The sequence below is a fragment of the Mandrillus leucophaeus genome, unplaced genomic scaffold, assembly GCF_000951045.1.
Source record: "Mandrillus leucophaeus isolate KB7577 unplaced genomic scaffold, Mleu.le_1.0 Scaffold24, whole genome shotgun sequence".
Classification (NCBI taxonomy): Eukaryota; Metazoa; Chordata; class Mammalia; order Primates; family Cercopithecidae; genus Mandrillus; species Mandrillus leucophaeus.
This window is the reverse complement of record NW_012102476.1, coordinates 752,059-767,857: the sequence shown is the minus strand read 5'-3', so window position 1 is coordinate 767,857 and position 15,799 is coordinate 752,059. Positions and strand designations below refer to the sequence as shown.

The 15,799-nt window shown below is 49.0% G+C and overlaps 1 protein-coding gene across 1 annotated transcript in view; it reads right to left on the bottom strand.

Moving 5' to 3' along the window:
- The window catches only part of KIAA0556 (KIAA0556 ortholog), a 259,351-nt gene that overhangs the window by 161,354 nt on the left and 82,198 nt on the right, over positions 1-15,799 (bottom strand). Inside the window, exons 4-5 of the mRNA XM_011982338.1 lie at positions 13,915-14,084; positions 11,595-11,692 (exon numbers count right to left, since the gene is read on the bottom strand). Of these exons, the coding sequence (XP_011837728.1) occupies positions 11,595-11,692; positions 13,915-14,084 (268 nt within the window). The remainder of the gene's footprint in view (positions 1-11,594; positions 11,693-13,914; positions 14,085-15,799) is intronic.

Below are 15,799 nucleotides of genomic sequence, written 5' to 3'. Positions count from 1 at the left end.
AAAAAGAAAAAGAAAAGGAAAAAAAAAAAAGAGGAGGAATTTCCTGAGCATATCTAACAAAAAAGGAGGCAGGGGCTGAGTTACAGACCACTTGAAGAAAAGATCTTAGAGAAATGGTGGAAAGAGCTGAAGAAAAGCAGCTAGGGATTCTCCCTGGGAGAACAGGGAGGAGGCGGGGTGCAGCACGACCCCGCCTTCCTATAGAAGACAGGTTGCTTGCAGATGCCCCTCCGGACTCCCAGTGGCCCCTGCTGTTTCCACTTTCTCCGCTCCTCGGCTTGACCATCTGTCCCATGTTGCCCTGGGCTCCAGCTCCACATATGGCGCAGCTTCCTCCCAGGCCCCATCAACTCGCTCTTAGCACATGCGTTAGCCTCGGCGCTAGGGCCCGTGGAAGGAAAGCACTACCCGAACATATAACCAACACCGACCGTTTCCAGGCCCGAGGATTCCTGGAGGTCTTCCTGCCTCGACTGAGATGAAGCTGTAAAGGCTTTGAAGTTCATCATTGATTTGAATTTTCCACCATACCTCCCAGAATGCTCCTCCCTCGTCCCCAGAAACTACTCAATTAACATCCAAATACTAGGAGGCCTTCCAGCTGGGGAAGAGATGGCTTGAGTGGGGGCAAGGAGAAGGGACCACGGGGCACGGGGCCCAGGCCTGAATAGCTGCCTGACTCACCAGCACTGGCCAGTGCCTGGGGTGTTGCCTGGCCTCCCCATGGGTTTCTAGTCCTTTGTCCAGAGAAAGGGGGCCCGGACTAGGACTCTGCTACTCTAAGTGTGGTCCACGGACCAGCAGCACTGGTTATCTCCTGGGAATTTGTGAGAAATGCAGAATTCCAGGCTCCTCCTTTGCCCTGGGAATCAGAATGTGAATCTGAGCAAGATCCCAGGTAATTTATACGCACGCACATTCAATTTCCAATAGCGTATCAGGAGATTGACGGGGCTTTGTTGTGGAAGCCGTTGTTTCTGCCTGTCCAGCACATACTCCCCTGTGTTTGGTAAAAGCCCTGTTTGGTAAAAGCACCCTATTTTTGCTTTTTGAGATGGTGTCTTGCTCCCCACTTCCTGCCCGGGCCCCAAGAGGTTCACATGGCACTGAGCCCTCTCCAGGGGTGGATGAGCACGTGACCCAGGTCTAGCCAATCAGAGTATGCGATTCCTCTGGCCCCCAGTGATTGGGTGACTGGTTCTGGGCGTGGAAGAGATGTGGTAGCAGAGCGGCGGAACCTAAGTGGGCAGCTGCTGGTGGCCTGTCTTGCTACCACATGGGGCACAGGGGAGTTGAGAGATGAATAGGCCATTACATCGTTTGAGCTCCTGGACCCTAGATAACAAGAATCGGGATGAACAACTCTGCTAGCCTTGGATTTGAATTGAAAGCATGAAAGAGAGCTCTAATGTTCAAGGAAAACCCTGGCCTCTCTCTCTTCTTTTTTTTGAGACAGAGTCTCACTCTGTTGCCCAGGCTGGAGTGCAATGGCGCTATCTCAGCTCACTGCAACCTCTGCCTCCCGGGTTTAGGCAATTATCCTGCCTCAGCCTCCCGAGTAGCTGGGATTACAGACATTCACCACCACGTCCGGCTGATTTTTTTGTATTTTTAGTAGAGACAGGGTTTCACCACGTTGGCCAGGCTGGTATCGAACTCCTGACCTCAGGTGATCCACCCGCCTCGGTCGCCGAAAGTACTCTAAGTGTGGTCTAAGAGTGCTAAGTGGGATTACAGGCGTGAGCCACCGCGCTTGGCCTCTTTCTCTTCTACGGTTTTCCCATCTTCCCTTTAGCACCACTGCTCACCTCGCGGAGGTGTCAGGACCCAGGTTTGCAGTCGGCATTAAGGCACTGAATCAGCAAGCTTTTACTGAGCACCGACTGCATACAAGGTTTTGAAAACACAGGAAGATACAAAAAAAAAAAAATGTTTTAAAACCAATGCCCTGCCCTCAAGGAGGTCACACAGCACACATAATGGGAGAATGTGTTTATGAAGCAACATGTGACAAAATTAATGTGGTCCAGAAAGAGTTTCTAATGCTGAGTGGGTGCTGGAGAGGGGAATAAATAGTCCCTCCATCTGGCCTGCTCTCCCGCCCCCAGCCCCAGGGAGGCTCCTCTGCCACCACTGGGAGGAGATTGAAAGCAGCCCTGCCCACACGGAAGGCTCACCTCCAGTGAGCAGCCTGGGCTGGCAGGTTCCAACCCAGCCCCCCAGGCGGTGCATGGCTCCCTGCCTCCCACCTCCACGCCCTTGCAAGGGATGATGACTGTGCACCTGGCTGGCTCCCCGCTTGGCACGCTGCTGTACCTGAGTGGGTGTTTCGAAGCGGCTGCTCTTTCCTGCCTACTTGCAGCACCCAGACCTGGGTAGACCCTGGCAGTATCAATCATATGCAGGAGGAGGATTTAAAAGCCCTGACACTCCAAAATCCATGTTCCTTTTTGCCAGCCCAAGGCCAGCTTATTTCATACCCGGCCTACACTCAGCCCAGTTCATGCCCAGAGTTACTTGTTCATATCTGCCATCCCTCTTCGCAAAGTGTTCTAAAAGGTGTGCATTAAAGCTTATTGTCAAGTAGAAAAAAAGAGCAAGGCTGGGGGCTGCCCCACATGGTCGTGCAGGTTGTGCAGTATGCAAATGGCTCCCTCTAGAGGTAGGAGAGCTCTAAAACACTGACAAAGGCAGGTCTAGGGTGGGAAGGTCTGGACGACTTGATGTGTTCATCCCCGGTTTGTCTGATCTGTTAGAAATAGCAGCGCTCCCCACTCTGACAGTCTGTGTTGTGCAAGGTCACTGGAAAGGCCAATGCTTTATGGCTTGTTTCATTTGTTGTCCTCACTGCAGGGGTTTCAGAACTCAGAAGGAAGATAACAAGAGACAGGGCCCCCAACACTTCCCATTTTCACTTGTGAGATTTTCTGAAGGTGCTGAAGCTGCACAGGCCACAACAGGACACAGGATATGGTGGCTGAGTGAGAGCAAAGCCTCTGCTTTAACAATTGCAATGAACTTGCTTTAGAGACCTTTAAGGAAAGCCCACCCCACAGTAAATTGCTGGAAGGCCAATCCCTTCACTAGCAATTTAATGCTAAGAGCCGATGACGTTCATCAAATCTGACAGCATTTTGGTAAACGACGGCTCTGTTGATTAGGCCGCTGTCCACCCAAGTATTACAAGGCTGAGGAAGCCATAAATCTTAATCCACAGATAGCAGCAGAAAGATCTAAGGCCCAGAAGTGGTGGGGGGAAAAGGACAGTATGAACAAGAGGCCATATATCACCACCAGCCCATTCCACAGGGAAGGCGGCAGCTCGGGAGCCCAACACAGCCATCGCCATGATCTTCCCCAAACCCCCAGGAATCGGAGGGGTTCGGGAAGCGTTTTTACAGGTGGAGGTCATCAGCGTCTTAGCCAGCAGGCAGCGTTGGGATGACTCGGTAACCTTCTGACCAAAGGATCTGGAGGCCAGTACACCTGACGCAGCCCCTCCTGTCAGGGCAGCTCTACCCCAATGTGCTTTCTTACTGTTGGGTGAGATCATAAGAAGAGAAACCTGTTCTCCTGGAGGCAGTGAATGGATTGGGCTTGGTCAGTAGAAACAGGGTGTGTGATTCAAGAGAGTTTCAGGGCTGGGTGCAGTGGTTCACGCTTGTAATCCCAGCACTTTGGGAGGTCAAGGTGGGTGGATCGCATGAGCCTGGGAGTTCAAGACCAGTGTGGGCTATATAGCAAGAACCTGTCTAAAAAAAAAAAAAAAAAGAAGAAGAAGAAAAATTAAAAAAAAAAAAAATCCAGCAAGACAGCCAGGAAGCCAGGAGGAGAGTTTAGAGGGTGAACGGGGAGGCAAGGGGGCTGTGCGGACTGTGAATAAAGCTGCGACTGTAGGCGCTCACTGTGCACTGGGACCACTGCATCCCACCACGGTGTCCCCAGATGACCGACGTGAATACACAAGGCGACCGTGTGGCCCTGCTGATCTCTCCCGGTTGGCACCGCCCTACAAGAGAAACCCCAAGACTGGGAGGGGACAGTGGTCCCTCTCTTGGTGGAGTAGCTTCCGAGAACTGGCCACTGACCATTGGGGACTTGGCTGCCTTGACCACTCTGCCTACCCTCGGCTACCTCTAAGCATGGCAGGAGCCCATCCAAAAGGGTTAGGATAGAAAGATTGTCTTCCTCTCCATGCCGTGGACCCAAGACTCTGTTTCCACGGACTGTCTACCATGGAGAAACTTTGGACTTAACTCCACTTCTTGGAGCCAGAGCAAACCAATCCAGCCCGTCTTCCTCATGATGGTAATAATAGTATAGCTGGCACGCCCAGCCTATTCACTGTTCTGCCTCCAGCCTTCTTGACAAGAAGCTATAGGACTCATGGTTCCTGCTCATGCGGCCACGGCAGGCAGGGTTTACATCAAATGATCTGGTCTCTGAGGGGCTCCAGTCATAGCCGACTGAGGTAGGAGGGGGTGCCTCGTCCAGGCTAAGCAGGAGCAGCCCAAGCCATGCCCTGAGAAAGAGATGACCTGAGAGATTCAGACTGTCTCTGTCTTGGAAACTTTCAACTAACAAATATGGAGGGAGTGCAAAACCACACGTGGAGAAGGCACAATGGATCAGGGGAACACTGAAGCTATGAGTTGGCGGCACCTCAGGGACAGGGAACAGAGGTGCAAGGACGGGGGCTGGGGAAGGTTGGTGGAGAGAGAGGGAGCCCTGCTTCAAAGGCTTCCTGTTCCTCCTGTAGCCCCTTGCCACCGTGGGCGGTCCTTTCTGCACACATGAACCCAAAACATGAACCCAAACATGGCGCTCTACTGTTTCAACCCTCTTGGAAATTCCTCACATTTAGATTGAAATCCAAACTTCCTTCTGTGGTCTTCTAGGCCCCGCATGGCTGGTTCTTCCTACCTGCAACCCTGACACCCTCATCTCCACCCTTTCTGCCAGCCTGTCCTGATCACCCCGCCTCCTTTTAGCCTGTGCCCAGTGCCCACTGCCCTCACTGTCCCCTCACCTGAAACACTCCCCCAGCCACAGATCTTTCCGGGGCTGGCTCCAGGTAACTCTCAGGCTCTGGCTGCGATGGGGTCCCTTAGGAGGCTGTGCTGCACACCCTCACGGAAAAAAACGCTTCCCTGACACCTTCTCTTTCAAGCTGCTGTCCTCTGTCCTTCCTTCGTAGCACTGTCTCCCGACTCACTTGCTTGCCTTTGGTCCTTTGCCTTCCCAACCTCCCCACCTGCTCCCCATCAATACGAGCTCCAGGAAGTCAGGGCTGGCCTCACTGCTCGGAACCCGGCAGCTGTAAGTGCCAAAACTGAGTATGTGCTCAATACATGAGCACAGAATGAATGAAGTAAAGTATGAGTGAGCAAAGTAACATACTAGAGTGAAGGGCCCTGAGGCCTCCAGGCCCAGCTGCCCTCCCCATCTGCCCCGCTACTGATTAAAACAACAACAGTCAGTACCATTCACTGACTATTTCTCCTGTGCCAGGCACTGCTTCAGCCTCTCTCCAAACATGGGCCCATCTGATCCTCATTAATTGCCCTCATTAATTACCATTACCAACCCCACATGACAAATGAGAGAGCAGGCACCAAGGGGTTAAGCATCTTAGCCACTGTGCAGCTGGCAGGAGGTGGAGCCAAGACTTTGCACTGGGGCTGCTGGAAGGTTCCAGGGTCTGTGCTCTCAGCCATTCCTCTGGACATGTCTGTCACCTGTTCCCACCTGAAGCAGCAGGCATCCCCTGCTGATGGACCACCTGTAATGCACGCTGCACACGCTCCGCTCCAGCAGCCCTGGGAGGTTTCACTGATGATGAAATCGAAGCTCAGAGTGGTTACATGGCCAGCTCCAGAGCACACAGCTCACAGGAGTCACATGGCCAGATCTGGCGCACATAGCTTAGAGAGGTTACCTGGCCAGCTCCGGGGCACACAGCTCAGAGAGGTTACACAGCCAGCTCCAAGACACACAGCTAACGGAGGTTACATGGCCAGCTCTGGGGTGTACAGCTCAGAGAGGCTACACAGCCAGCTCCAAGACACACAGCTCAGAGAGGTTACTCAGCCAGCTCTAAGACACACAGCTCACGGAGGTTACATGGCCAGTTCTGGGGTGCACAGCTCAGAGAGGCTACACAGCCAGCTCTAAGACACACAGCTCAGAGAGGTTACTCAGCCAGCTCTGGGGCACACAGCTCAGAGAGGTTACTCAGCTAGCTCCAAGACACACAGCTCACTGAGGTTACACAGCCAGCTCCGGGGCACACAGCCAGTGAGCAGTCCAAAGCCTATTCCTTCCATTCTCCAGGGGCCACAAATTCAAATGCCCCAAAGAGCCAGGTGGGAAATGGAAACACGAGATAAGAGAAACCATAGCCTAAATCTGATAATAAACCACAGCTACCACTCAGCCTCACCACTGAAGCTCTGGGGAGTGGTGGGGACTTTGGCAAACAGGAAGGCTCATGCCCTGTCCAAAGCAAAGCTGCTGGACACGGCTCCTGCTGCTGGCTGCCTAGTGGGGAGGAGGATGGCCCAGCGTGGGGGCCAGACTTTTCCATTTTTTCCAGGGAAGCAGAAATCTAGATTTTTGATTTTGAGATAGGATCTTGCTCTGTCCCCCAGGCTAGGGTGCAGTCGTGTGGTCATGGCTCATTGCATCCTTGAACTCCTGGCCTCAAGCGATCCTAACTGTCTCAGCCTCCACAGTAGCTGGGACTAGAGGTGTGCGCTACTATGCCTGGCTAATTTTTTTATTTTTAGTAGAGCTGGGACTTGCTATGTTGCCCGGGATGGTCTTGAACTCCTGAGCTCAGGTGATCCTCCTTCCTCGGCCTCCTAAAGTGCTAGGATTACAGGCATGAGCCATCGTGCCTGGCTAGATATATTTTTAATATAAAATCTGGTGAACTGAAATGTTGGCAAGCTTCTAAAAGTCTTTTTAAAACTTTGTGAGTCTAACAACCATTATCTGGGGACAAGTTTGACCCACAGGCTTCAATTGGTTAACTTCTGGACCCCACAGGCCCGCCCTCCGTGTGTTTGAAGTCAGGTGTCACACCCTCCGCCTAGTTAAGCAGTCCCCATGTCTGCACAGCCCGAGCTTCAAAGGCAGGAACTGAGCCTTCCTGGATTTTTTGAACCCTAGAGCTTTGCACAGCGCCTGGGCCCTGCTGGGTGCCAATGCCTGTCTGTTACATTAACAGATGATTTCATTCATGACACTTGTTGTAGTTCATTCACCACTTCTGAATGCTCCCTGGTTTGTCTCTATCTTTAAGGGTGGTCCCCAAAGGCCTGGGTGTGTGGAGCAGAGTCCATGCTTTGGACTGGAGGAGGCTGGCACTCGGTACCCATCCCACACTCCTCCTGGGGAGCCTTTCTGTGGTGGAGAGGCCAGAAAGCCAAATACTGCATTTCCCAGACTCCCTTGCTGAAGCTGTCCTCACAGGGTTAACAAGAATTCTCACAGAATATAGCTATAATTCAGCATTAATCACTGCACTTTGACCCACTTCCTTGTAACTGAAATTCACTGGATACTGACCATTAGCATTCCCATTATTCCTTATAGATTTCTGACTGTAGAATCATTAAAGCTTTTGTTTAAGAATTGCTTCAGATGTTTTCCAGATCTTAAATTCCAGCAAAACAACTGACGCTAGCCAGTTTGAAGGCCCCCACAGAAGAACGGGATCTGCTTGAGAACACAGCTTCTTCATCTCCCTGTCCCGGGACTTCACCCTGCACTCTTCCACCAATCAATGATCTCCACACATCAGCCCACACCAAAACCCTTAAAAACACTGGCCCCAAACTCCTCCGGGAGACAGATTTGAGGTTTCCTCCCATCTCATTTGGCGGCCCTACAATTAAACATCTCCCTCTGCTGAAACCCGGTGTCTACGTGTATAGGCTTGCCAGTATCGTGCAATGGACCTATTATGGTTAAATTTTGGCTTGGGTTCTGGGTGTGCTTTAGGTTCAGCCAATCAGATGGCCTCACATGAGCCAGGGAAAGCAGAAGTGAGGTGAGGAGAGGAGGGGGATGGATGTTGGCTGTTTCAATGCTAAGCACAGTCCTGGTGGCATCGAGCTCTTCCACAATGTTCCTGGCTGGCTAGCCACAATGCGGGGCAGGGTCTTCTTCATAGCATTGTCCTAGCAGGCATGGGGTCACTCTGAGGCCAACAGCTGGGGCAGTAACTCCCTAATTCCTGGATTGCAGCTACGGTGACACCTTCCTGATGCTGATCCCCTGCCTTCCCAACGGTGTCCTAGGCAGCTGCTCTCCTGGCGGGTCCAGGCTAAGTGGCCATGCTTTTGAGGCACCATTCCTAGAGGCCCAGCCCAGAGTCCACTCTTCATGCTAGCCTAAGCACCCGACTCCCTGCACTGCATTTGTTTCTGCTTAAAATAGCCTGAGTGGTCTCTGCTGTTAGGCACTGACTGACCCCTGACTGCTACAGTATAGAAGGACAATTACAGCCCTCGAGGCATCAGGAAATCAGGAAATTAGCTATGATTAGGCCCTGTGAAGTGTGGGACCACAAGGAGAGACTGAGGAGGATGCTAATTAATCTTAGGCCAAGTTTTTTAAATTGCACAGACTCTAGGACCAGCTCTTAAGCCACAGTCTAAGACACAAATATGGCTCCTGATAATAGAAGGCTCTCAAAACAACTAGAAGAACTGTCTTAAGTGAGAAGTGGAGAAAGGCCTCATTAGCAACAAATTAATATTCATTGCAGGGGACAAAAGGAGGCCTCCAGGCTGTGTGTCCTCCAGGCCTTGCTCCTCAGCACTGAGATCTGGCAGGGACACCCTTCCCCAATTAATCAATGACTTGAAGATGCCCCTGTGGGGAGGCAGGAAGACCACTGGGTTTGTAACCACAGGCCCAGAGTTCAACTTCCAGTCTGCCTTCCTCCTTAGTAGCTATGCGACTCTGAGGAAGTCACTTTACCTCTCTTGGTCTTGATTTCTTCAGTAGCACAATGAGGACATTTTCTGACCTATAGGGTTATTGTGGGTGGGCTGACAAAGGGTATGAAAGCATTTAACTATAGTCCCATACATTTAGTACAGTGTGAAATGGTATGTGGTAGTAGTTCCCAATCTTGGTGAACACAAAGTTAAAAAATAACAACAGGCCTGGTGTGGTGGCTCATGCCTGAAATCTCAGCACTTTGGGAGGCCGGGGCAGGAGGATCACTTGAGGCCAAAAATTCAAGACTAGCCTGGGTAATATAGTGAATAAAAATAAATTAAAAAAAATATAAAAATAAATAATATATTTAAATTTTATTTTATTTTATATAAAAAATAAAAATATAGTAAAAAAAAAATTGTAAAGAGAAAAAATTACAGTAATTTAAAAAATAACACTGCTTAAGCCTCAGCAAGTCAGAATCTCCGGGGGTGGGGCCTGAGCATCTATATTTTAAAACCTCCCTAGGCCATTTAAATGTACAGTCGGGGCTGAGAAATAAAATCTCAAGATCCCAGCCAACTGAATGAACCCCTTCTTGGCCAAGGGGACCCCAGAGAAACCTTAAAACTGAGTTCCCAGCCATGATAGGATGGCAGGTCAGACACGCCTCGTTATATCCCCTCCCTCACTACCCGCCTGGAGGTTTTCTTTTCTAAGGGTTAAAAAGAAACCAGCCCTTTCCGGCTGGGTGCGGTGGTTTACGCCTGTAATGCCAGCACTTTGGGAGGCTGAGGCAGGCAGATCACCTGAGGTCAGGAGTTTGAGACCAGTTTGGCCAACATGGTGAAACCCCATCTCTATTAAAAATACAAAATTAGGTGAGTGTGGTGGCAGGCACCTGTAATCCCAGCTACTTGGGAGGTTGAAGCAGGAAAATCGCTTGAAACCGGGAGGTGGTGGTTGCAGTGAGCCAAGATCATACCACTGCACTCCACCCAGGGTGACAGAGTGAGACTCTGTCTCAAACAAAAAAAAAAAGAAAGAAAGAAACAAGCCCTTTTCAAAGACTCCACCACTGATAGCAACCAACAGCCTGCCTGCTGCCCCTCCCTTCTGTGGTTACTACACAACTGACCAGCATTTCTTCCTGGTAAGAGACCACTGACCATGGAGTGGTTCTGACCCCTCTATGGAGGATGCACAATGAGGGTTTCCATGTCTCCTGATTCGCCTTTTGACATCAGATGGCCAAAACCTCCACTCTCAGATCCTGCTAATGCCGCCATTTTTTGACGATGGATCCATGGAGAGGCATGAAGCTCAACTGCACATGTGCATATGTCTCCATTTATAAATATTCATAACTCCTCCTACAGCTTACTGAATATGTATATTGGGCCACCTATTCAGCATAAATCCCTGTCTTATCCCTCTGAACTTCAAAGTGCAGGTTTCTGGCTTCTGGCCTGAGGCTGTGTTTCCTAGACTGCTGGAATGGCCACCCGGGAGGCAGGCTGCCACCCTTTTTGAGAAATAAAGCTTTCCTTTCCAAGTTTGTGTACCTCGTCATTCTTCATTTGACGGGGCTGGGACCTGCTGGTCCCCAGTAAGGTGTGAGTGACTACGAGGTAAAATATCAAGAACTAGATGAGCAAGAACACAGAATTTGGGGCAAAAGATCTAAGATTGACTCTTGATTCTGCCACTTCTTAGCTGTTGACCTTGGAAAACTCACTGAACTTTTCTGAACCTCCATCTCTTCAGCTCCTTATAAAGAGGGACAATGTTGGAATGTACTCTACAGTTCTGCTGGGAGGGCAAAGGAGACGAGTTATATGGGAGCTGAGCCTATGCCTAGTAACTGAGGTAGATGTTCCAAAATGCAAGCTCCTGACATCAGCACACCAGCTGCAACCCAAAATGGCATCTCGGTTATATGGGGCAGGGGCTTTGTCATATGCACCCACTGTATCCCTGGCCTCCAGGACTGTGCCTGGCACATAGGGGATACTTAACAAAAAAAAAAAAAAAAAAAAAAAAACTGAATGAATGAGTCATCATGATGGGACTGTGAGTCTGACCTTTCTACACCCCCCAGTGGGGCTGGAGTGGCCACATCCAAAGGGGAGGGCCATGCAGCGGAGAGGTCTCTCCAGAGGTCAGTTCCACATGCAGAAAGGGAACACGACCGTGCCTGGCCAGACCCACCTACTCCCCATAGGGTGTTTTTTTTGTTTGTTTGTTTTGTTTTGTTTTGATAGGCTCTTTCTCTGTTGCCCAGGCTGGAGTGCAGTGGTGCGACTGTAGCTCACCGCAGCCTTAAACTTCTGGGCTCATGCAATCCTCGCACCTCAGCCTCCTGAGCAGCTGGGACTAGAGGTACATGCTACCACACCTGGCGAATTTTTTATTTTTATTTTTAGTAGAGATGAGGTCTCGCTTTGTTGCCCAAGCTGGTCTCGAACTCCTGGGCTCAAAGTGATCCTCCCACCTCACCCTCCCAAAATGCTGGGATTGCATAAAGGAGCCACTGCGCCTGGCCCATGGGGGTTTTAAATGCTCTGATTGCATTTCTGTTCCCACAGCCACCCACACTCTGTATTCTAAAGCATGGGCTGGGGCCACAATCTCCAGACCTGGTGCCATCCTCGGCGCTGGACTTTACTGGGGGCTGTCCGTGAACCGCGTCTTAAGCCTTCTTCAGCTTCTCGAAACACAGTTCTTCGTCCATAATCTGCACCAGAGACGAGGGAAGGAGACTTGGTGAGGCACTGATGACAAGCTCACAGTACTGGGTTGGTGTGTAACTCATGTCTAAAATATGTATCAGTGTGCCCAAAGTCTTGTGTATGAGGACATTGACTACAGCGCTGTTTGTGGCAACAAGACATTAGAAAACAAGCTAAATGTTGAGCAAAAAAGGAATGGGTAAATAAGTTCCAGTATATCCATGCCATGGAATAATATGTATAGTACATGGTCAGATCAGACAGATCTATACATACAGAGAAGAACCTCTAAGCTACAGAGACAAGGCTCAGGACAGCCGGTACAAGAGGTCATCATTTGTGTAAAAGAGGGTAGAGGGTGAATCTCTTTGCTGAATGAATGAATGAAGGTACTGCTGGTGTTCCAAGTACACAGATTCCTGTTATCTCTTCCTCCCTGAAACCTGGACCAGGAAAAGCTGAATTCTCCTTACTAGCAGCAGGTCTGCCTCCACCATGAAAACTAGGAGAGCCACTGGTTTCCCTCTTTGCCCTGGGGGCTGGGGAGCTCAAGCTACACTCTGAGTTCAATTGCAGTGGCTCTCCTAGGAAAACATTTCAGGAATCACTTTCTCCTCTTGCCCTTTTGTTATCGTTTTGACTTTTACTATATATTAATGGCTTGGGATCTTACCATGTCTGTGAGGCCACAGATTAGAATAACACAAATCAAAGTTACTGTGTGCCAGAGAACTTACATTTCTTACATCATTTAATCTTCCCAGCAAGCCTGCAAGCCAGGCATAATTATTCCCATTTTATGCAAGAGGTGACTGAGGGTCAGAGAGGTCCTAACTGCCTAAGGTCTCAAAGCCAGAAAGTGGCAGAACGGGGTTCATTCAAATCCAGTCTGCTTCATTTCAGATCCTCTTGTAACTTGCTTGGTAGCACACTGGCCTCTCCAACAAGGCAGCCTACCTTGAAAGGCATTCTGACAACTACTTGGGATAAGCAGTCTCGCCAGTTCCATTTTATTTTTTTTTTTAATATTTATTTATTGGTTTTGAAACAGGGTCTCGCTCTGTCACCCAGGCTGGAGTACGGTGGCATGGTCATAGCTCACTGCAACCTTGACTTCCTGGGCTCAATGAATCCTCCTGCCTCAGTCTCCTGAGTAGCTGAGACTACAGGCATGCACCACCATGCCCAGCTACTTTTTGTATGTTTTGCAGAGACAGGGTCTCACTATGTTGCCCAGGCTGGCCTCTAACTCCTGAGCTCAAACGATCTGCCCACTTCGGCCTCCCAAAGTGCTGGGATTACAGGCAGAAGCCACCATGCCTCGCTGAGTCCCATTTTAGAGATGAGCAAACAAAGGCACAGAGAGACTAAGTGGCTTCCCCATGGTATCCTGACTCCGCGTGCTCTGCTGTTTCATTCATTCAACCGTCCAGTCATTTTTGGTGTCTATGCTAGGCTGGGTTGGGTATTCTTCTATTATACACAAGCTTCCTGCGGTTTTCTTGTAGGGCACACGAAATCCATTTAAAGTATGCACGGTATGGATTAACTAAATGCAGAAATGAGCAGTGGAATCAAATATTACACAGGGGTTAGGTACTAAAGTTAAGACATATCAAGTGAAAAATCAGATATAATCCAAAATTTCCCTAGACATTTCCTTAAAGTACTGACTTAAGACCCAGGAAATGTAAAAGCTAGAAATTTACTGCTTTGACCGCCTTTGCTCTGGGGTAGTAGAGGCCAAGACTAGTTTAAAAAGGAATAAAACAGGATTTCTCTTTCTCATTCTTATGCTCTTTCAGGCCATGCAGATGTAGTTAACTTGTGTTCATTGTTCACATGCCCAGGATGTGGTTCCACAGTCCCTATTTTTTTTTTTTTTTTTGACAGAGTTTCGCTCTGTCGCCCATGCTGGAGCGCAGTGGCACGATTTCGGCTCACTGCAACTCCGCCTCTCAGATTTAAGTGATTCTTGTGCCTCAGCCTCCTCAGTAGCTGGGACTACCGGTACATGCCATGCCATCATGCATGGCTAATTTTCATGTTTTTAGTAGAGACAGGGTTTCACCATGTTGCCCGGGCTGGTCTGGAACTCTTGGCCTCAAGTGATCCACCTGCCTCAGCCTCCCAAAGTGCTGTGATTACAGGTGTGAGCCACTGTACCCAGCCCCTAATTAGTTTTGATTAACAGAGCTGTGACTCAGCCTGGAGGGCCTGTGCTCACCGTGTGTCCCCTCCGTGTGGGAGGCACTTCTGGAGAAGTCAGAGTGAATGGCTTTCCGCGGTGACGATTTCAGCTCCGAATTGGCACCGTTGACATAGACAGAGAAACCTTGCTCCAAGTGCTCCAGCCTCAGTTGCACGGGGTCCTTGCTTTTCAAATGCTTTAATATCCTGAAAGAGAAACAGTGGCTGTTCCTCCTCATCATTTGAGAGTCTGGGCTGCTGAACCCCCAAGCCAGGAGCGAACTGCTGTTCCCACAGTGAAGCGTCTCTAATCAGAGCCCAGGGGGCGTGTGCCCAGCTGTGTGTCTACAAACAGCCTCTAACAGGCCCATTACCCACTTAGAGAAGCCACGAGGGGGAGACAGTTTGGGGCCCTACAGGGAAGTTTCTGCAGCTCTCATTCTGAGGTTCAAATACACATTAGCGAAAAAGAACACACCCAGTTCATGCCCTGTGCTGGCCAAGGCAGAGAGGAGGCGTGTGTGTACACACTGCTATCATACAGCCTGGGCTTCCTGAAAATATCCCAATTTTATGCAATTTCATTTTGTGTGAAACTTCGTTTGATGTGTAACAAAAAGTGGTTTTTAGGCTCTCAGGCTTTGTGAGCGAGATTTCACACCATCCATTTACAAATCAGAAAACATCTTTCGTCAGACCAGGTGGGCTAATGTTTTGCTTCAGTGAATAGATGTGTTCTCGAAACACTCACCCCTGATATTTCAAAGGCCATCATTTCATATTCTAATGCAGTTAAAAAATGTATCAATGCAAGCGTTGGTTCAAGGTTAACAATAGGATTATCATGTCTTTTGGCTAAAAGGCAGGAGTGTGGCCAGGTCCCTAACTTAGTTTTCACTGAAGACCATCCTTACACCTTGATCCTGGTCCTTTACCCAATCCTGATGTCACACTGCCACAGGCAGGGTACAGTGTCCTCTTCGGCCCCCAGAGAACTGCTTCCATTGGACGCCAGACTCGCCTGCATTTTATACACAGCTTTAGACGCCCCTACATCAACTACATTTATACAGACAACCAGCGAACCTAGCAACAAGTGTGCATCTTCTTCAGTAATTAAATAAGTGCCAATCAAATTAGCACAATTTAAATTTTAAAAAATAATAGCAATCACATAAAAGGTGCACACTGTATGCTAAACTCTGTTCTAAAAACCTAAAGTTGATTCTCATTATTCACAGTATAAGTGGTCTAGAAAGTCACCGTGAATTCTGAATTAGCCAATTTGGAACTACTGCTCCTAGAGGAAATATAGGGTTAGGTGCCTGTGAGTCTTTGGTCACATTTTCATGAACCAATCAACACAGAACCTTGTGTATGTGTGTTTCTGTTTAAAGATGCCTTATTACATCGTTGATTCATTCACACCAAACTCACAGCCAAAAGCACTATCACTCAAGCCTGAACAAAGCTTCCCAACATATGTATTTTCTTCATAAGGCACATCACAGCCTCATGCCTAGGAACACTGAACAACATTTCTGCACTATGTCTGAGGCCAGTTTAAGCAACGAAATCACCAGCAGAAAGCACAAAAATGTGAAAAACATGGCACTATGTACACTGCAAAAAGGACACTTGCTTATAGTATGAGAGGCAGAGAATTGCCTTGTTCTATCGGCTGGGAACGTGTGTATCGGGGGACTAAAAATGTTGCCTCTCTGCATGTGTCTGCAAGTGACCGCAAAAATACACAAGTATCGACTGTGGGGTTACAGATCAGTTTTAGTGATGACACAGACTCACAGACAGAGAGTCAGAGAATAATGATGATCAACTATATGAAGATGTTCCTCTTCACAATAATCCTACAGGGTAATCCCTTTTTTTTTTTTTTTTTTTTTTTTTTTTGAGACAGAGTC